General features: G+C 42.3%; 1 protein-coding gene across 1 annotated transcript in view; it reads right to left on the bottom strand.

Moving 5' to 3' along the window:
* Window positions 1-21257, bottom strand: part of Mypn (myopalladin) — a 68718-nt gene that overhangs the window by 12855 nt on the left and 34606 nt on the right. The window contains exons 6-13 of the mRNA XM_042696474.1: window positions 19645-19786; window positions 14775-14798; window positions 11985-12101; window positions 10002-10371; window positions 8640-9206; window positions 7861-7999; window positions 3519-3740; window positions 629-778 (exon numbers count right to left, since the gene is read on the bottom strand). Of these exons, the coding sequence (XP_042552408.1) occupies window positions 629-778; window positions 3519-3740; window positions 7861-7999; window positions 8640-9206; window positions 10002-10371; window positions 11985-12101; window positions 14775-14798; window positions 19645-19786 (1731 nt within the window). The remainder of the gene's footprint in view (window positions 1-628; window positions 779-3518; window positions 3741-7860; window positions 8000-8639; window positions 9207-10001; window positions 10372-11984; window positions 12102-14774; window positions 14799-19644; window positions 19787-21257) is intronic.

Here is a 21257-nt window from a genome sequence, read left to right as displayed (position 1 = left end):
GCATGCTGAGGCTATAGGCATACACCACCATGCTCAGCTAGTTCTATACTTTCTATTTAAATGGTAGTTGAAGATATGTACTCTGCCTTATCTTTTATGGGAATCTTAAGACTTGGCCTTATTCAAAACGAAGATGATAGCTTCCCAGTATTTATCAAGAAATCACAACCAAGAGTTGAGGATTTAGCTCAGTAGAAGAGTGCTTGCCTGGCAAATGCAAGGCCCTGAGTTCAGTCCTCAGCTCTGAAAAAGAAAAGTAAAAAAGAAAAGGAAGAAGAAAGGATATGATGCGTTCCAGGACCATTAGTAATTTAGCTAATATTTAAGGAACAAAACCAACAAATCACTCTTTGGTAGAACAATCGCTCTTCAGGAAAGTCAAGGAATTGATAAACACAAGACTTATTAGCCCAACAGGTCCAGGAGAAACACACACAGCCTTTGCAAAGGCTGAAGGGCTGAGTGGCCTCTAGTGGCAAACTAGTCTTAAACTGTGATCTGTGTGGGAGTTATACACAGTCACAATATTCATTCATTTTCTCATTGTCAACCCTCAAAGTCTCATTGATAATTCTATCAACTGCTTCTTCCTCAGACTGCTCCAGGGCAGGGGACCCTGTGTCTCCACCTGGGGGTTGGCTGCCATGATGGTGTAGTTGCCGTCATCATCGCTGGTGGTGGATTCGATGTGCAGAGAACACGTCCCATCTCCTTCTCGCTGCATTTTGCAGTGTTCATTTCTCTTAGAAATCTGCTTCCCATCTTTGAACCAGTAAACCTGAAAAGAAAGAGAATCCAGGAATGGATAATAGAGAAGTCTTTTTCCATACATCCTTGGAGCATAAAGAAGTAGGGGATAGGTTGAGGTAGGGGCTAATTAGCATTTCCGTAAAACACTCATCCTTTTCAAAGCACTTGGAACAAAGTCATAAAATATATACTCAAAATGAAGGTATAATGTGTTCCTCTATCTATTATTAGGTAACACTTTTAAGTAAAAAAATTCAGCCTGGTGCCAGTGGCTCACACAGAATCTTAGCAATACAGGAGGCTGAGATCTGAGGATCACAGTTCAAAGCCAGGCTAGGCAGTACAGTCCATGAGACTCTGTATCGCCCATTAACCACCAGCAAGCCAGAAATGGAGTGGTAGCTCAAGTGGTGACATACCAGCCTTGAGTACAAAAGCTAAGGGACAATGCCTACGCTTCCTGTTCAAGTTCCAGCACAAAAATAAAAATTCAATATAGCTAGGCACCAGTGGCTCATACCTGTAACCCTAGCTAGCCAGGAGGCTGAGATCTGAGGATCCTGGTTCAAAGCCAGTCCAGGTAAGAAAGTCTGTGAGACTCGGATCTCCAATTAACTACCCAAAAAAGCTGGAAGTGGATCTTTGGATCAAGTGGTACAGTGCTAGCCTTGAACAAGATAGCTCAAAGACAGTACCAAGGCGTTGAGTTCAAGGTCCAGAACTGATGCACAAAAAAATTCAATATAATTTAGGATCAAGATAAAACTTTTAATTATAGCATTTTTTTTTTTTAAAGTTGGTCATGAGGCTTGAACTCTGGGCGTGGGCACTATCCCTGAGCTTTTGCACTGAGGGCTAGCCCTCTACCACTTTGAGCCACAGCACCACTTCCGGTTTTCTGAGTGGTTAATTGGAGATAAGAGTCTCATGGACTTTCCTGCCTGGGCTGGTCTTCAAACTGTGATACTCAGATCTCAGCCTCCCAAGTAGATAAGATTACAGGCATAAGCCACTAGCACTTGGTAGCATTTTGTGTGTGTGTTTCACTATTAGTTTAAATGCTACCTAAGGACCAGATGTGTTTTCAGAGACAATTTAATGAAAACCAGGAGGCTGGATCATTTCCCATCATACTAGTTATATGCTGAAGCCTAATTCTTATTTCCTCGGGTAGCTTGCTTCGCTACAGAGAGAATGTTAGAACAGGGCTAGGTGGGATTCATTTGCTAAACGTATCTACCATCTAGCCAGAATCTACCTACCTATGTTTTTATGGTGAGTTTTGCATGTATCAAGGAAATCACTTAAAGCAGAGGATAAAGTATTGGTTATAGCCTCCCTCCTCTACTTTCCCGGTTGGGTAACCATATAGGATAACACCTTGTTCATGTGTTTGCAAAAGGAAGCTGGAGAGATCCTCTTGCACAGCACGCCAGCTGCAAATCTCTCAGCTGACTGCTAGAAAATCTGGTGACTCATAAGATTTTTCAGCAGCCAGCGATAATGATGTGACATTTTCAGCATTTACCAATCTAAGAGTCATGCTACAAATATAGCTCACTCTGGGCAATAACGGGCACCCTGGGGATTGTTAGTAGAGACTAAATGAGATGAAAAGTATCCATTTGCTGAGCTTGATGGCTAAGACAATCAATAGCCCCAAATAAAGTATCGTGACTATGAAATCTATTATAAACTTTTATTAAAATTCAAATGGAAGGGTTGACTGCTTAGCATGCGCAAGGCCCTGGGCTAAACACCCTAGAACTCAAAACATCAAATTTCTAACCTAAGTCTGATTTTTATTTATTTATTTTTACCTTGACTACTTTAATGACTCTATTCTTGCCTATTATTGACACTTGTTCTCTTTTTTTTTTTTTTTTAAATTTTATTTTATTTTATTTGAGAACATACTGTACAGAGGGGTTACAATTACATGGGCAGGATAATGCATACATTTCTTACCAAGCATTGCAGCCTCCTCCTTTGTTTACCCTTCACCTCCCTTCCCAGCCTCCCCCCTCCCCCCCACCCAATCATACCCCCCCACCCCCTCCCCACCGACATTGTAAAGCTGGTTTTGACATGACATTTTGTACTTCTCATTGTTGCAACAGGTCCACCTGAATCCTTAAACGACTTGTTTGTCCCCATCTCCTCCACATGTTATACTGACATCAAATATAGTGAAAGAGGGGGTTACACTGTGGGGGAGGGACATACAAAGCAACAAAGAAATAATCTTATAAATGCGTTAGAAACACATGCATGAAAGAAACAAAAACATTAAAATACATATTTGAGGTTTCGTTTTCCTAACATCACATTATCTGACTTTTTCCGCTTGACTCATACCTATACTAGATATTGCAAATAAGGGAAACCATGGGACCTATGTTTCTTTGGGCCTGGCTTACTTCACTTAATATAATTTTTTCCAAGCCTTTCCATTTCCTAACAAATGGGGAAATGTCATTCTTTCTGATGGAGGCATAGAATTCCATTGTGGCTTGTTCTCTTTTTTAGTCGAATTATCTCAGTGCTGTTGTTCTCTCTCTCTAGTTTTCTGGTATTGGTTTGCCTTCTCTCTACTTCACTAGAGCATGATAGAAGTTTTTTGTTGTTGTTGTTTTTGTTTCCCATGAATGGTAAGCCTTAGTACAGGCAAAGCAAATGCTCTACCACTGAGATTGAGTTACATCTGCAACCCAGATGAGACTTCCTTGAAGTTCTGTGCTGTTGTTTGCCTGGCCATCATCCCTTACCTTTGGAACTGGAATCCCAACAATTTTGCAGGTGAAGGTAACTGGAGAGCTTTCTGTAACCCGGAAGTGCTTGAGTCTTTTATCAAAGATGGGAGCAATACACTTGCCCGTGGGGATCTCATCGTGCTGGATTTCATCATCTGACTCATCAACAGGTGTACGTTCCAGGCGAAACTCAATTTCATTCATCAGCCTCTGTTCAAAGCTTGAAATTTTGTACTCCTACCAACATGACAAATATGTTTTAAAATTTTATTTCTATGGTGAGGAAAAACATGGCCATTAATGGAATTGAGGGGGCAATTTATTTTAAAGATTCTTATGTTAGATTTATACCATGACATCTCAAATAAACCAGGCACATTCCATTTCTACTTGCTTGCCCTGAAACACTAGAAAAAGTCTGAGCGTTTCTACTCTAATCCCAAACTGTCCTAGTGACTCTCTGCTTCCTCACCCTGAGCATGGAGTCCTAATAGAATTCTGTAGGGAAGGGAATAAAGATGACATATTATTTCTGTAATTACTATAGTGTTCATTTACATATGCAGAACTGCCTGCCTAGAGGGTTACTGTGGTACAGCTGTTTTGCACTGCACTCAAATGCATGACTATATCTCCAACTTCACGTCTCTACTGGCCACTTCAATATGTACACTTGAGGAAAACCTCTTTCATTGTCTCTCCCAGCCAGACCTATAATCCTAGCTACTCAGGAGGCTGAGATTTGAGAATCCAAGTTTGAAGCCAGCCTAGGAAGAAAAGTTTGTGAGATTCTTACCTCCAATTAACCACCAAGAAAGCTAAAGTAGAACTGTGGCTCAAGTGGTAGAGACCTAGCCTAGAGAGAAAAAGCTGAGGGAAAAGACCTAGGCCCCAAGTTCAAGCCCCAGTACGGACACAAGAAGTAAAATAAAATCTCATTGTACCAGTTCTTTCTTTCCCTCTTATACTGGGGATGGGGGTGGGGGTTGAACTCAGGACCTTGAACTTGCTAGGCAGGTGCTCTACCACCTGAGCTACTCTGTCAGCTTTCCTCTCTTTTTCTAGTAACATCAGTCTCCTCTACTGTCTTGTACTGCTCTGTTCTTGGGAATTCCATCAAATCTCACAGCTTCAGACATCTTTCTTGTGCTGAGAACCTCCCAATTCATCTTTCCAAGCTTGTCTGTCCCCAAATGCTAGAGTCATACCCAATGATCTCCTTTACATGATAGTACTTGATGGACTCTGAAAACTTAGCATGGCCCTAAGAACGCACACTTGACATCTGTCCCGAGAGGTCCTCATCCTAGGAAGCAGTAGCATCATTTATTTAATTGGTTGAGGGGAAACCAGAATTCCTCTTAGTGTCTATGGTGAAACCCATGTTCTTAAAATTTTGTAATCTGAAGCTGGGCACCAGTGGCTCACGCCTGTAATCCTAGCTACTCAGGAGGCTGAGATCTGAGGATTGCATTCAAAGCCAGCCCAGGCAGGAACGTCTGTGAGACTCTTATCTCCAAAAAACCACCAAAAAACTAGAAGTACTGCTGTGGCTCAAGTGGTAGAACGCTCCCCTTGAGCTAAAGATCTGAGGGACAGCGCCCAGGCCCAGAGTTCAAGCCCCACGACCAACAACAACAACAAAATTCTAATCTGTACTTTTGGAAAACACCATAAAAAGGAATGATTAGCAAAATAAAAGTTAAAAGGAATGCTGAATTATTTAATTCATAGGTATAGGACTTTCCTGTCAACTTGCTTTGAAAATGCCTTAATGGTTACTCTCCATGTCTATCCTTATCTCAAGGTGACAGCTTACAGACTAGCACAGATCCTGGGAACACTAGTGCACTGAGCTAAACCCTAAATCTAGGATTATCCTGGATTCCTTCCCTCCCACCCCCACCCTGCCAAATCTGTCAAATGTCACCTTTCCAAAGCAGTGTGCCCAGGCGACTTCATCTGCAGCAACTTCATATTAAAATTCTCTACATAGCACTAGAGTTCATTATTGTAATTTCTTACAGTATCTACTTTAAAAATTAAACTATTTATTTATTTATTGTGCCAGAAGTGGAGCTTGAACTCAGGGCCTGGGCTCTAGCCCTCACCTTTTTCCCTTAAGGCTAGCATTCTACCACTTAAGCAACAGTTCCACATCTAGATTTTTGTTGACAAAAGTCTCATGGACTTTCCTACTTGGTCTGGCTTTGAACAGCAGTCCTCAGATTGCAGATTCCTGAGTAGCTAGGATTAAAAGCATAAGCCATTGGCACCTGGCTAAACTTTAGTTAATTAATTAAAAATTTTGAATTGTTATGGTTCTATGTCAGGTAAAGGGTACATTTCTTGTTTATTGTTATTTTTTTCTGGCCAGTTCTGGGGCTTGAACTCAGGGCTTAGGCACTGTCCCGGAGCTTCTTTTGCTCAAGGTTAGCACTCTACCACTGGAGCCACAGCACCACTTCTGGCCTTTTCTGTTTATGTGGTACTGAGGAATCAAACCCAGGGCTTCATGCATCCTAGGCAAGCACCATTAAGCCACATTCCCAGCCTAAGGGATACATTTCTTTTTGGACACTCTTACCCAGTTTTTCCCTCCCTTCCCCACCCAAAAGTAGTGTTTAGTGAGTACCACTGCTACATTTATTCACACTTTTCCCCTCCATTTCTGTGCCCTCCACCTCCAAAGACAAAAAAGAAAAAAAAAGAAAAGAAAAAAACAGCAACAAAGAAAAACCTCTTGTTTCCATTTCCTGGAGGTCATTTCGATAAATATTATTTTGTATGATCAGAGGCAGATAGTATTATGCCTTTGTGTTACTCTCCTAAGAGTGTCCTCTGTGAGATAAAGTCTCACTATGGAGACCAAGCTGGCTTTAAACTGCCTCTGCCTCCTTCATGCTGAAATTACAGGTGTGAGCTACCACACCTGGTATCTGTGTGTGTGTGTGTGTGTGTGTGTGTGTGTGTGTGTGTGTGTGTGTGTGTGTGTGTGTGTGTGGTATTAGAGCTAGAACCCAAGGCCTCATGCCCTCACTGACTTTTTTGTTCAAGGCTAGTGCTGTACTACTTGAGCCACATTTCTACTTCTCCCTTTTCAGTGGATAATTGGAGTTAAGAGTCTCACTGAGTTTTCTGCTCATGCTGGCTTTGAACCAGGATCCTCAGATCTCAGCCTCTGTGATCTACCTAGTGTACCTGGCTACCCTTAGTATCTTTTTTTGGGGGGTCTGGTGTTGGCGCCTGAACTCTGGGCCTGGGCGCTGTCCCTCAGCTCTTCAGCTCAAGGCTAGCACTCTACCACTTGAGCCACAGTGCCACTTCTGGCTTTTTTCTTTTTGCTTATGTGGTGCTGAGGAATCGAACCCAGGGCCTCATGCATGCAAGGCAAGCACTCTACCACTGAGCCACCTTCCCAGCCCTACCCTTAGTATCTTAAAATTAAACTTCTTCATGGTTATGGATTACAGGAACAAGATAGAATATATAGGGTTCAGGACTCTCCACTATGCAGGAATGCAATAAGGGATCTCAGAACGCATACTGAGAGGATCCCGTGCAGACAAGGAGAGACAGCTGCATACTTTGTTCTAGGTAAACACACTCAAACTGAATTAATCGTTGGGGTAATCAACAACTCTGTATCCACATGAATGAGTTTTCTGCATGAGCCTCAGACTGAGCCCCACTATTCATGTTGTAGCATTAATCTCACTGACATCTGATGAGGTAAGTACTCAAGGCCTGAATTAATCAAAATTATATTCCTTATACTGGATGTTGGTGACTTGTACTTGTAATCCTAGCTATTCAGGACACTGAAATATTTTGTATAAGTATCATATTTTGAAGCCAGACAAGCCACTTAAGTTTGTTATACCCCATCTCCAAAATAACCAGAAAATAAGCCAGGCTGTAGGCAAGACTAAAGTGGTAGAGTGCCAGCCCAGAAAGCTCAAGGCCCTGACTTCAAGCTCCAGTGCATAGGCACAATGTGCATGCACATGCAAGTTGAGTACCTCTGTAAGTTGGGCACTAATGGCTCACATCTGTAATCCTAGCTACTCAGGAGGCTGAGACTTGAGGATCATGGTTTGAAGCCAGCCTAGGCAGGAATGTCTATGAGACTCTTACTTCCTATTAACCACCAAAAATGGAGCTCTGGTTCAAGTTGGTAGAATGCTAGCCTTAAGTGAAAAGGCTAAGAAACAGAGCCCAGGCCCTGAATTCAAACCTTAATAATGGCATACACACACACACACACACACACACACACACACACACACACACACACACACACACACACACTCCTTACAATAAAATTGCATCAAAGCATCCAAGTCCAACATCTTACCTGCTGGTTTGATCTGACATCACTGAAACTCATTTTCTTCCCTAAATCTAGAATCACCGCATTCTTGGTTTCACGAATGTAATCATCACTCACTGGTTGAGGAGATTTAGTATTTTTCTTCATTAGTCCCTGGGATGGCCTGTAAAATAAATCATACCCCACACACCCAGGAAAAACACTAATTAGAATATGAAAGCTTAGAAAAATTAGAATGCTTGAATTCACGGTTCAACACCAGTCAAAACCCACTTGCAGGAATAAGCCCTGAATTTGCACGTGTGTGTGTGTGTGTGTGTGTGTGTGTGTGTGTGCGTGCGTGCGCACACGCGATTACTAAGGTTTGAATTTAGGGCCTGGGCTCTTTATCTTAGCTTTTTTGCTTAAGGCTAGCCTTCTACCAACTTGAGCCACAGCTCCATTTTTGGCTTTTTGGTGGTTAATAGGAACTAAGAGTCTCATGGACTTTCCTGTCCAGGCTCGCTTCAAACCATGATCCTCAGATCTTAGCCTCCCAAATAGCTAGGATTACAGATGTGAGCCACTAGTACCCAACTTGCAGAGGTCTTTTTATTACTTTTATTACTTTTTAATTATTTAAAAATATTCAAGTTGACAATGTGCCCTTTGTTCTAAGGTATTCTGTATCCATTGTGTGCCTAAGAAATGGGACTTTTCTAAGAATCCATTTAGCAGGAGTTCTGTCCCAGGCCAAGCAAGCTATTCTATGCCAATGCCCCTTATAGCCAGCAGCTCTTACATGAGATCTCCACGACACTTACACAGATGGCGCACTTTTGGGCAGTCCCATGGCATTGGTGGGTGGGATGGCAGGGAGAGAAGGTAGCACGGAACTGAGGAAAGCCACTGGGTTCTGAATCCGGCCAGTAGGAGAGACAGGTGTTGGGGACACACATTGGGGTTGAAACTGGTTTCCGCTGGGGATGGAAAATGAGAGCGGTGGCTGGGCTGGCTCTGCAGGGCCTGGGCCCAGTGGCTGGTTTTGGATGGAAGCCCCACCGGGAGGTTTTGGTTGCACTGGGGGGTGAGCAGTTAAGAGGCTTTCTTTGCGCACTGTCCTCTGATCTGTTTGAGGAGCGCTGCTCAAGGTGAACACCGGAGAGCTGGATGGAGACTCGGTAGCCGAGGTGGTGGAAGGAAAGAAGTGTCTGGGTCGGGCCAAGCTGAAAGTCTGTGCTGCTGTGGAGGCCTTGGCCTGCTTGCTGGAGGCGGAGTTCAGCACGCTCCCCTGGAAGGGAAACTCTTTAGGCGAGGAAGGTGATGGGTTTTGCAGTTGCTGCTGCTCCAGCAAGACTTGGTTGTGAAGCTGCTGTAACTGAGTGGAGTCACTGCACACAAAACAAGAGGTTTTGTCTCAGGTCAACCTGGGCTACACAGTGAGATCTGGTCTCACCTTCCCATCCCCAACATCAAGCCAAAATTATAGCTGGTTATGAATTGCTTAGAAATGTACCTGGTCGCTTTGTATTACCATGAGAAGTTCTGTAATTAGATTTATCCTCAGGCTTTCTTTCTAAGGATTTATCCACTCTCTGAACATGAGCACTGGTGGCTTATGCCTGTTAATTCTAGCTACTTCCTTTTGTCACAACCTCATTTTAGCACCTGGGCTCTGCAGACAGCCAGGACTTAGGTCTTCCTCCCATTTCAGTAACTCATTCTGTGTGTGGTGTTGAGCGAGGTGGAGACATTTCTGACCCTGGTTCCCTCATTAGTAAAAAAGCTATAAGTCCAGGAGCTAGTGGCTCACTCACTACCCAGGAGACTAAGATCTGAGGATTGGGGGTTGAATCTAGCCCAGGCAGAAAAGTCCATGAGACTCTTCAATTAATCACCAAAAAGCTGGAAGTAGAGCTATAGCTCCAGTAGTAGAGGGTCAGCCTTGAACAGAAAAAGCTAAACAAGAACCTGAATTTAAGACCCAGGACCAGCATGAGAGAGAGAGAGAGAGAGAGAGAGAGAGAGACAGACAGACAGACAGACAGAGACAGAGAGACAGAGAGACAGACAGAGACACAGAGAGACAGACAGTGGAGGGGAAGGGGGAAGAGAGGGAAAGGGAGAGGAAGAGAAGGGGAGGGCTTACAGCCTCTGTCTGTTATTCATTCAAATTTTTTACTTACAGTTTGGGTTTGGCCAGAACAGGAGGGGGCTCTTTGATGGGTGAGGAAGGCTCTGGGATTTTTGTTGTTTGTCCATTGAGCCTCTCTGGGAAGGAGTCAGGCCTGCTCAGGTTGGCTGTGGCCGCTCCTCCCTCAGAAGATGCTTCGCTTTCTTTGTCATCTTCAGGCAGATTGAAGTGCACACGGAGCCCAATCCTTGAGCTGGACCGGGGCTCATTATGGTTCACCAAGACCCCTTCAAGTTTGGGCTTGGGGGGCTGTTCCATAGAAGGCTCTGGGTTGGGTGGGGATGGCTGTGGCTCAATAGCAGCCAGGTTGGTGGTGGAATTGGCGGAGTGAAGAGCTCCATTGTTACTGAGGTCTTCATTTCCTGAAAAAGCAAGAACAAGATCTAAATTCTCTTTTGGAAAGAATTTTAAAACTTTATGTAGGACCAAGGAGAAGGGTATGATGGTGCATGTCTATAATCCCAGCTACAAGGAAGGCAGAGATGGAAGGATCATGATTCAAGAACCAGCCTGGGCAAAATATTATAATCTTTCTCGAAAGAAAGAAAGAAAAAAAAAGCTGCTGGGCGCTGGAAGCTCACGCCTATAGTCCAAGCTATTGAGGAGGCTGAGATTTGAGGATCCTGGTACAAAGCCAGTCTGAGCAGGAACGTCTATGAAACTCTTATCTCCAATAAACCACCAGAAAACCAGAAGTGGAGCTGTGGCTCAAGTGGTAGCGTGCTTGCCTTGAGCTGAAGAGCTGAGGGAGAGAGCCCAGGCCCAGAGTTCAAGCCCCATGACAGACCAAAGTTAAAAAAAAAAAAAAAAGCTGCGGTTCATGCCTGTAATTCTCTACTCAGGAGGCTGAGGTCTAAGGACATGGATCGAAACTAGCCTGGGCTTAATGCCCTGTGAGACTTTATCTACAATTAACCCCTCCAAAACCAAAAGTGGAGCTGTGGCTCAAAGTGGTAGAGTGCTAGTAGCCTTGAGCAAAAGAGCTGAGGGACAGCACTCAGGTCCTGAATACAACAGCCAAAACCCAACAAACAATAAAAATAAGCTCCATGTGGTTTAAACACCTGTAATACTAGGTAGGTACTAGGGAGGCAGAGGAAGGGGGGGATCATAATCTAAGGCTGGCCTGGGCAAAAGTGCAAGATCCTAAAAAAGAACAAAAAATCTAAAAATAACTGAAAATAACTAAAAAAATTTAAAAATAACTAAAGCCAAAAGGGGCTGGAAGAATGGCTAGCGTGGTAAAATGCTTGCCTAGCAAGAACAAATACCTGAATTCCAACCTCAGGACTGCGGGGAGATGTTTCCTTAGAAAGTATAATGAAGACCCGGAAACTAAAACATGTTTCTTTTTCTCAGAGGGGGGCAGAGGGCAATAGAAGGGGCACATGAGAGGAGGGAGGTGGGGTGGGAAAATACAGTCATTGTATTCAATGTACATTATGTAAAAATTGAACTTAAGGATAGGGATGGGATGGGGAAAATGGGGAGAAGGATGGATCAAGATGCATTTATACTCAAAACTTGACTTCTGAGCTTGAAACCTCTTTGTACAACCACTTAATGACTTTTTTTAAAAAGGGAAAAAAGCAAGTATAAAGGAAACTGAGGTGGTGATGGACCTACATACAATAAGAAATTTTAAACTGCATATTGCAGTATCACGCTCTGTATTTGCAAGATAACATTGTATTTCCTAATAATCCCAACCTTTTGTTGAAAATGAACTATACAGTGGGTGGGGAATGGAAGGGAAAATCTGGGAAAGAGCGAGTGAAGGGGTGACATAGTCTAAAAAGAAATGTACTCTTTACCTGTCTTATGTAACTGTAACTCCTCTGTATATCACCTTTATGATAACAATAAAAAATAATTCCAACCTTTTTTGATTCATGTGTAAAATGGTAAGGAAGGATAATACAAACAGCATGCTCAAAGGATCTTTGGACTGTTCCAACAGGGAAAGAGACCTTACCTCTCACATCCAGCTGTGCGATGCTCGACACGGTGCCGTATTTGTTGCTTGCTGTACATGTGAAGCACCCGGAATCTTCTGCAAACACTTCAGCAATGACCAAAGTACAGATCTCCTCTAGATGCCGGGAAAACAGAATGGTTATTGACTTAATCATGAGAATGGAGTAATGGAATTTACTGCTAATTGATAATGATTCTACTGAAGTCAATGTAAGAAGCTAACTTTATTAGTTCTTGGAAAACAATTGGTCCAAACAACTCTTTGATCCAATTGACTGGTCAGCAGGCTAAAAGAGTCAATATAGAATCAATTATGCCATGAAGTCAGACAGGAATGACGGGGATTTTATAAAAATATGTTACAAGCCGGGCGCTGGTGGCTCATGCCTATAATCCTAGCTACTCAGAAGGCTGAGATCTGAGGATCGTGGTTCAAAGCCAGTCCAGGCAGGAAAGTCCATGAGACTCTTATCTCCAATAAACCACTAGAAAACTGGAAGTGGTGCTGTGGTTCAAGTGGAAGAGCGCTCGCCTTGAGCTGAAGGGCTGAGGGACAGCGCCCAAGCCCAGAGTTCAAGTCCCATGACTGACCAAAAAAAAAAAAGTTACATATATCAACATTCAGATTATCTCCTTTTTATTTTATTTTATTTTTTTTGGTCAGCGTGGGGCTTGAACATGAAGCCTGGTTGCTGTTCCTAAACTCTTTTGCTCAAGGCTAGTGCTCTATCACTTTGTGCCACAGTGCCACGTCTAGCTTTTTTGAGTAGTTTATTGGAGTTAAGAGTCTCATGGACTTTCCTTCCTGGGCTGGCTTTGAACTGTGATCCTCAGATCTCAGCCTCCTCAGTAGCTAGAATTACAGGTGTGAGCCACCAGTGTCCAGCTTTATCTCCTGTTTTTATGTCATCGGTCCAGACAGCAAACATGGAGCTAACAATAAACTTTTAAAAAAGACATGAAAACAAATTGGAGGTCAAAGGAAAAGGAGAGGTGTGTGTGTGTGTGTGTGTGTGTGTGTGTGTGTGTGTGTGTGTGTGTGAGAAATAAAATGACTAGTAAAACATTTTCTAAATCTAGGTCTCTCATTTCCACAGGACAATATTTTTTGGTCGTACTGGTATTTGAACTTAAGGCCTCTAGCACTAGGTTTCTCATTATCTTCCTTGGCAAAATTCACAAAGAGATCATTTTAAACTAAGACCACCATTTTGAATTGGAAAAATAATAATTGGAAATTAATGTTTTGTTTCAGTAATAGTAATTAGCCCATATTGTAAATGGAAGTTCTGGGTAAAAGTAGTAACACCATTTCCACTTTCAGAACTCTACGATGATTCTTATGGATTGTTCCATAATAGGAACCTCTGTGAATATTTACAGAGATTATTTCCAGAGAGAACGGTGTATTTATGGCCTTTCTTTATTCAAGCTACACATTCCTTAACAACTAGTGAAGAGGAGGGGGCAAGAGGGTAGCCCTGAAATTAAAAACCAAGTTATTAAAACACAGTTCTAGTAGGAAAAGCCTGTCTCTCAGTGCTTCATGATAGTTGAGCTAATGTAACTAGACTTCCTCTAGAAGAACTGTGGAGAGCCATGCTAGAGAGCAAATGTCCATTGCCCACTGCTTTTCTATCCAGGTGTGAGAAGTGTATTTTCTTCCTTCCTTCCTTCTTTCCTTCCTTCCTTCCTTCCTTCCTTTCTTCTTTCCTTCCTTTCTTCCTTCCTTCCTTCCTTCCTTTATTTTGGAGCTGGTCCTGATGCTTAAACTCAGGGTCTAGCCATTGTCCCTGAGCTTTTTGGATGAAAACTAGCATTCTACCACTTAAGTAACACTTCCACTCCTGGCTTTTTTGGTAGTTAATGGGAGATAAGAGTCTCATGGACTTTGTTATCTGGCCTGGCTTTGAACTACAATCTTCATATCTTAGCCACTTGAGTTAGGATTACAGATGTGAGTCACCAATGCCAGGCTTAGAAAATGGAATTCTAATAACAAACACTTCAAGCCATTGTCCTGGCCCAGGCTTTGCAGGGTGGTCACAGAGAGGACATTCGGACATTTATGTGCTGCTTGCTTTTAGAGACTTGTAATTTTGAGTTGTAGAAGTGGCATGTATTCTCATTTGTATCTATTGCAGCATCTTCAAAATAAGTAACAAATACAGTAATAAATCTAAGAATTCTGTGGATATTTAATCAAAGCTCTGAAAATCAAAATCCAACATGTAAAATTTGAGACACTTGGGCTGGGAAGGTGGCTCAGTGGTAGAGCGCTTGCCTTGCATGCCTGAGGCCCTGGGTTCGATTCCTCAGCACCACATAAGCAAAAAGAAAAAAGCCAGAAGTGGTGCTGTGGCTCAAGTGGTAGAGCGCTAGCCTTGAGCTAAAGAGCTGAGGGACAACACCCAGGCCCAGAGTTTAGGCCCCACGACTGGACCCAATGGAAAAAAAAAATTGAGACACTTAGGACCCGGAACTGCAAATAAACTGACCTTGTGAAAATGGCTCTGCCCATTAGGGAAGGCATGAGGGGACCCAGGACAGAGGGAAAGTATTTCTGTGAGACACACCTCAATAATCAATAATTAATTGCTCATATCAGGTTTGCCCATGTTCCCACCTTCTTTTTGGCCTACAATAATAATTAGAGTTTGATTTTTTTCTAAAACTTTATTTTCACTTTTTCTTGATGCTAGTATAATTTCAAATGTCTTCTTATACACACACACACACACACACACACAATCACTTACAACATATTAATAAATTAAAATTGAGATACCTGGCTCAGCCATGGATCGAGGTTCTAAAAGGAGAAAAAAAAAGATACTGAGTATTTATTTGACTGAGGCTGCATTTTCATCAGAAGCTTCTGATTGAAGGTCATAGTCCTGCTCATTGCCAATTTACATAGTCAAGGGTGATATGCTAAAACTAATCTGTCAATATGATCTAAACACCAATGAGCTCAAGAGAAGCACAGAAGGGCATCAAGAATGCAATTAAGAGCTGGATGCCGGGCTGGGAAGGTGGCTCAGTGGTAGAGTGCTTGCCTTGCATGCATGAAGCCCTGGGTTCGATTCCTCAGCACCACATAAGCAGAAAAAGCCAGAAGTGGCACTGTGGCTCAAGTGGTAGAGCGCTGGCCTTGAGCTGAAGAGCTGAGGGACAGCGCCCAGGCCCCACAACTGACACACACACACACACACACACACACACACACACACACACACAGCTGGGTGCCAGTGGCTCACGCCTGTAATCTTAGCTACTCAGAAGGCTGAGACCTGAGGATCATGGTTCAAAACCAGCCCAGGCCGGAAAGTCCGTGAGATTCTTATCTCCAATTAACCTCCAGAAATCTGGAAGAGGCACTGTAGTTCAAGTGGTAGAATGCTAGCCTTGAGCTAAAGTGCTCAGGGACAGCACCCAGGCCCAGAGTTCAAGCCCCACAACCAACCACCACCACCACCACCAACAAAGCAATTAAGCTAGGGAGGGTGGCTCATGCTTTTAATCCTAGCTACTTGAGATAGGGAAAATCAGCCTAGGCAAAAAGTTCATGAGAATCAAACTCAATCAATAAAAAGATGGACATGGTGGTGTACACATATCATCCCAGCTATGCAAGAAGCATAAAAAGAGAAGATCATTGTCCAGGCCATCCTCAGGAAAAAGCATGAAATCTTACCTGAAAAATAACTTAAGCAAAAAGGACTGGGTCTACAGATCAAGTGGTAGAGCTTCTACTTAGCAATTACAAGGTCCTAAGTTCAAACCCCAGTACTGCTCTCACCCCAAATGCAATAAAATGATATTGCTGCACACCTGGGACTATTCAGGGTAAATAAATAAACCTTGGGCAAGAAAATGTTCCTGAGTTAGCTGGAATTCAGAAACCACTTTCTTTTATCTGTACTCATTCAATGCTACCTAAACTAATTGCTTACAAAATATTATAAATGCTTATAAAAACGCACTGGTGACTCATGCCTGTAATCCTAGCTACTCAGGAGGCTGAGATCTGAGGATTGTGGCTCAAAGCCAGCCTGGGCAAGAAAATCCAGGAGACTCTTATCTCCAATGAACCACCAGAAAATTGGTGCTGTGGCTCAAAGTGATAAAGTGCTAACTTTGAGCAAGAAGCTCAAGAACAATGCCGAAGCCCTGAGTTCAAGCCTCAGGACTGAACAAAAAATTCTGTGTTTTTGCTTTTGTTTTATTGCATTGGCAAGGCGAAATTTGCTTCTGTGCAGAAGGGTATGCCATCAGCCAAAAATCTGGCAAGCAAGCACCCAAAAAACATTATTTTCCTCTCTCTATTTAAATGATATTCAGAATGTATTATTATTGCTGCCACTGTTACTCAAACCTGACATTAGTTCTGAGTCATATATCACACTGATTCCGGTGTTATTATATTGTTATAGGAAGAAGTAAATGAACAAGAAAGCAAATAACTCCAACAAAAAAGAAAAGAAAGCAAATAACTCACCAGAAAAAAAAGGCAGTGTGTGATAATGTATATGTTAATTAGCTCAATTCAGCCATTCTACAATATAGACATTGCAAAACATCATGTTGGTAGGACTCTTTTTAACTTTCTTTTTCCAGTGCTGAAATAGTAAAGTTCTTAAGACTTTATCTCCAAATAACCAGTAAAATGATGGACTGGACATCTGGTTCAAGTGGTAGAGTATCAGCCATGAGCAAGAAAGCTGAGTGAGCACAGAGTTCTGAGTTCAAACCCCAGTACTGGCAAAAACAAAAACAAAGCAAAAAAACCCTTTCAATATTTGTTCCATAAAAATAGTGAAAATCTAAAAATGACTAATACCCACTTCTGACAAAGGTAGGTGAGAAAAGACATTTGATATATATTTCTGGTTGTGGTAAAAAAGAGCTAGCAAAACACATGTCACAGCTTCTCTTGTTTCTTCTGGGATTGGGTCCTGCACCATTATTACTATCTTTCATGCCTCAAAGTATCTCAGTTTGGGTGGTCCCTTCTGGGATCATCCTAAGTCAACCTTTTGGGATGACATTTTGCCAGTATATAGATTATATATTAAAAGCCTAAAAATTGTATTTACAGGAAAACACTAGTACTAGAAATTATTCTGAGGCAGGGAGTATAGATGAGCACAAAACTTTGCTCTGCTACAAATGTGTTCAAAGTAGTTTATTTGCATGTATGAGCACAGAACAATGGGACTAGAATGTAGTCAGTGGCAAAGTGCTGGCCTGGCAAGTACAACGACCCAGGTTTGATCCCCAGTACAAAAAAAAAAAAAGAAACAAAGAATAGAACAATGAGACCTATTGAAATTGTTCTAAGAAGGGGAAGTGAGTAGGGAAAGTCATGAAAGGGTGAGGTTAATGAGGCACATTGTATACATGTGTGAAAATGTCACAATGAAACTCCCACTTCCATAACGAATGGTAATAATGCTAATAAAGAAAATCATGGAGCTGGGAATGTGGCTTAGTGGCAGAGTGCTTGCCCAGCATGCATGAAACTCTTGGTTCAATTCTTCAGTACCACATAAACAAAAACAGTCGGAAGTGGCCCTGTGGCTCAAGTGATAGAGTGCTAGTTTTGAGTAAAAGAAGCTCAGGGACAGTGCCCAGGCCATGAGTTCAAGCCCCAGGACTGGCGAAAAAGAAGAAAAAAGAAAATCATTAAAATTTTATGTTAATATACATTGAATCATAATTTATAATAGTAAATATTTGTGAACATGTTACATGTTCAATAGTGGGAGATTAAGTAAATATGAAATTGATATTACTGATTATTTTGTTTTTTGAGATAGAGTTTTACAATGTAGCCTAGGCTGGCCTGGAACTCATGATCCTCCTGTCTCAGCCTCCCAATTGCTGGGGTTCCAGGAGTGTACTACCATACTTGGCTTATTGGCTTATTTTTGTTTTGTTTTTGTGCCAGACCTGGGGTTTGAAGGCAGGGCCTGGATGCTGTCCCAGAGCTTTTGGCTCAAGGCTAATGCTTTATTATTTGAGCCTCCACTTCTGATGGCTAATTGTAGATAAGACTCTTCTGCCTGGGCTGGCTTTGAACTGAGATCCTCATATCAAAGCCCCCTGAGTAGCTAAGGATTACAGATGTAAGCCATTAGCACCTGGTTTATTGACTTTTTAAAAGTAAGAAAAGTCTGTATTAACATGGAAACATGCCAATGATATTTTGAGTAAAGAAAAATTCTCCAACAAACAGTATGACTTATTTTTTATTTTTATTTTTATTTTATTTTTTGGGGGGTCCAGTCGTGGGGCGTGAACTCTGGGCCTGGGCGCTATCCCTCAAGCTCTTCAGCTCAAGGCTAGCGCTCTTCCACTTGAGCCACAGCGCCACTTCCAGCTTTTTTTTTTTTTTGCTTATGTGGTGCTGAGGAATCGAACCCAGGGCCTCATGCATGCAAGGCAAGCGCTCTACCACTGAGCCACCTTCCCAGCCCGACTGTTTTTTTTTTTTTTTTTAAAATTTTTATTGTGAAAATACCGTACAGAGGGGTTACAATTACATGGGCAAGATAGTGAGTACATTTCTTATCAAGCATTGTAGCCTCCTCCTTTGTTTACCCTTCCCATCCCTTCCCAGCCTCCCTCCACCCCCCATCCAGCCCTCCCCGCCCCCCCACCAAAGTTGTAAAGTTCGTTTTCGACATGACAACTTGTACTTCTCATTGTTGCAACGGGTCAACCTGTATCCTTATTTAAACAACTTGTTTTTCCCCTTCCCCTCCACAAATTATACCGACATCAAATACAGTGAAAGCAGGGGTTATACTGTGGGGGAGGGACATACAAAGCAACAAAGAAATAATCTTATAAATGCATTAGAAACAAATGCATGAAAGAAAAAAAAAACATTTAAATACATATCTTAAGGTTCTTTTTCCTAACATCACCTTATCTGACCTTTTCTGCTTGACTCAGACATATACTAGATATTACAAATAAGGGAAACCATGGGACCTATGTTTCTTTGGGCTTGGCTTACTTCACTTAATATAATTTTTTCCAAATCTTTCCATTTCCTAACAAATGGGGCAATGTCATTCTTTCTGATGGAGGCATAGAATTCCATTGTGTATATATACCACATTTTCTTGATCCATTCATCTACTGAGGGGCATCTGGGTTGGTTCCATATCTTAGCTATGGTAAATAATGCTGCAATAAACATAGTTGTGCTGGTAGCTTTAGTGTGGTCTTGTTTGTAAACATTTGGGTAAATGCCCAAAAGTGGGATTGCTGGGTCATAGGGGAGCTCTATGTGGAGTCTTTTGAGGAACCTCCATACTGCTTTCAAAGTGGTTGAACAAGTTTACACTCCCACCAACAATGAAGTAAGGTTCCCTTCTGTCCACATCCCCTCCAGCATCTGTTGTTATTAGAGGTCTTGATTTTTGCCATTCTAAGTGGGGCCAACTTATTTTTTTAAAAACAAGAATATATATGGACATGTTCTTGAAGAATATAAAATAATATTAATAGACTTTAGTTTGGGAGAATATGAGTATAAGTGATTTTATTTTAGCTTTTGACTGGTAGAAACTTACAAAAAATAAATATATACGCAATTTATTTAGATAAATGATCAGAAAAACAGTTTGGAAGCATCCACTTACTTTTCTGTAAAATCCTAAAATCTGGAGAATCTTCTATCAAGGTCCCTTCTCTATACCACTCAACTTTAGGGGATGGAGCGCCTTTTATTCTGCATTCAAAGACAACCAGCTGACCCTCGGAAGCAGACAAATTCTGTAGCATCTAGAATGAGCAGACATTGTTAGAACCAAAGAATAGTCATTGTTGGCATTCAGTCCAAGTGCTTGAATTCTAGACACAGATATCATTTCTTCTGTCCTTGGACATTCTCCAAATCTTCTACACCTCTGGCAGCTTCAATGCTATGGCTATACATTGAGTCCATTATGAATGACTCATCTAACCCTCCTAAAGCTGTTCCTCTTCTTATGTTCTTCTTTTATCTCCATTGCAGTACTAAATAAATTTACTAAATGTTAAGTAACAGATTTTGAGTCAAGTAGCTAGTTTTTAGTAAAGTATTTCTATTTTTTGTCCCCTCCCCCCTTCCCCTTTGTGTGGGAACAGTTTGAACATAGGGCCTTATGCTTGCTAGCCAGGCCAGTCAAATGATGGCCTGGAGGTCTGGCTCAAGTGGCAGAGTACAGATCTCTAACCCTCTTCTGTAAGTTTTCAGGGAGATTCTTGTGGTTTGCCCATGGCTGATCTTTTATGTTTTTTGTTTTTGGTCGATCATGGGGCTTGAACTCTGGGCCTGGGCGCTGTCCCTCGGCTCTTCTGCTCAAGGCGAGCGCTCTACCACTTGAGCCACAGCGCCACTTCTGGTTTTCTGGTGGTTACTTGGAGATAAGAGTCTCACAGACTTTCCTGCCCGGGCTGGCTTTGAACCTCGATCCTCAGATCTCAACCTCCTGAGTAGCTAGGACTGGTTGATCTTTTATCTTGATTCTCCCAATCTCCCTTTCCTGAGTAGCTGGAATTACAAGCCTAAGCCAAGAAAGTATTTTGGCTTTTACATGCTCAGCAGAGTTTGGTTTCTATAAATAATAATGATGATAATAATAACAGATGATGCTAAAACCTGCAACAAGTATCTATTAAGTGATTCATTGTAGGAGAGGTTTGCCACCAAAAGATCTGTGGCTGCCCATGAAATGGAACAGCTCTGTGGCTCAAGTGACTGATTCTGTCTCTCCTGGCCTGGCCTAGTTTATGTTGAGTTTTATTTTCCTGATGGTGCTGGGGTTCAAACCCAGTGCCTTATATATGCTAGGTATACACTGCACTACTGAGGGCCTTTGTCAGTCACCGTAGGCACTTTGTACAATCACTGAGCTGTGGGAGGTTCTACCAATGACAACTTTTATGAAACCATAGTCATGCAGCCAGGTGCCCATGGCTCACACCTATAATGCTACCTACTTAGGAGGCTGAGATTTGAGGGTTATGGTTTGAAGCCAGCCGAGGCAGGAAAGTCCATGAGACTCTTGAAAGGATCCATCACATCCATCCTAGAGGACCGTGCAGAGGCAGGCAGGCACAGGAGAAAGATTATTACAAGGCTTATTAGAGGAGAGGGAGCACATGGCGGCCTCCACTATCTAGGTAACAGCAGGGTCTGGGGTAGGAAGTGAGGTAGATGGGAGCTCAGGTGGGTCTGGGCAGAGAGCGGGAAGGGCCAGCTGTATGGTGG

Source organism: Dipodomys spectabilis, unplaced genomic scaffold (genome assembly GCF_019054845.1).
Source record: "Dipodomys spectabilis isolate Male_0828 unplaced genomic scaffold, ASM1905484v1 ptg000207l, whole genome shotgun sequence".
Classification (NCBI taxonomy): Eukaryota; Metazoa; Chordata; class Mammalia; order Rodentia; family Heteromyidae; genus Dipodomys; species Dipodomys spectabilis.
The sequence above is the reverse complement of the archived record's forward strand: the minus strand, read 5'-3'. Positions and strand labels throughout refer to the sequence as shown.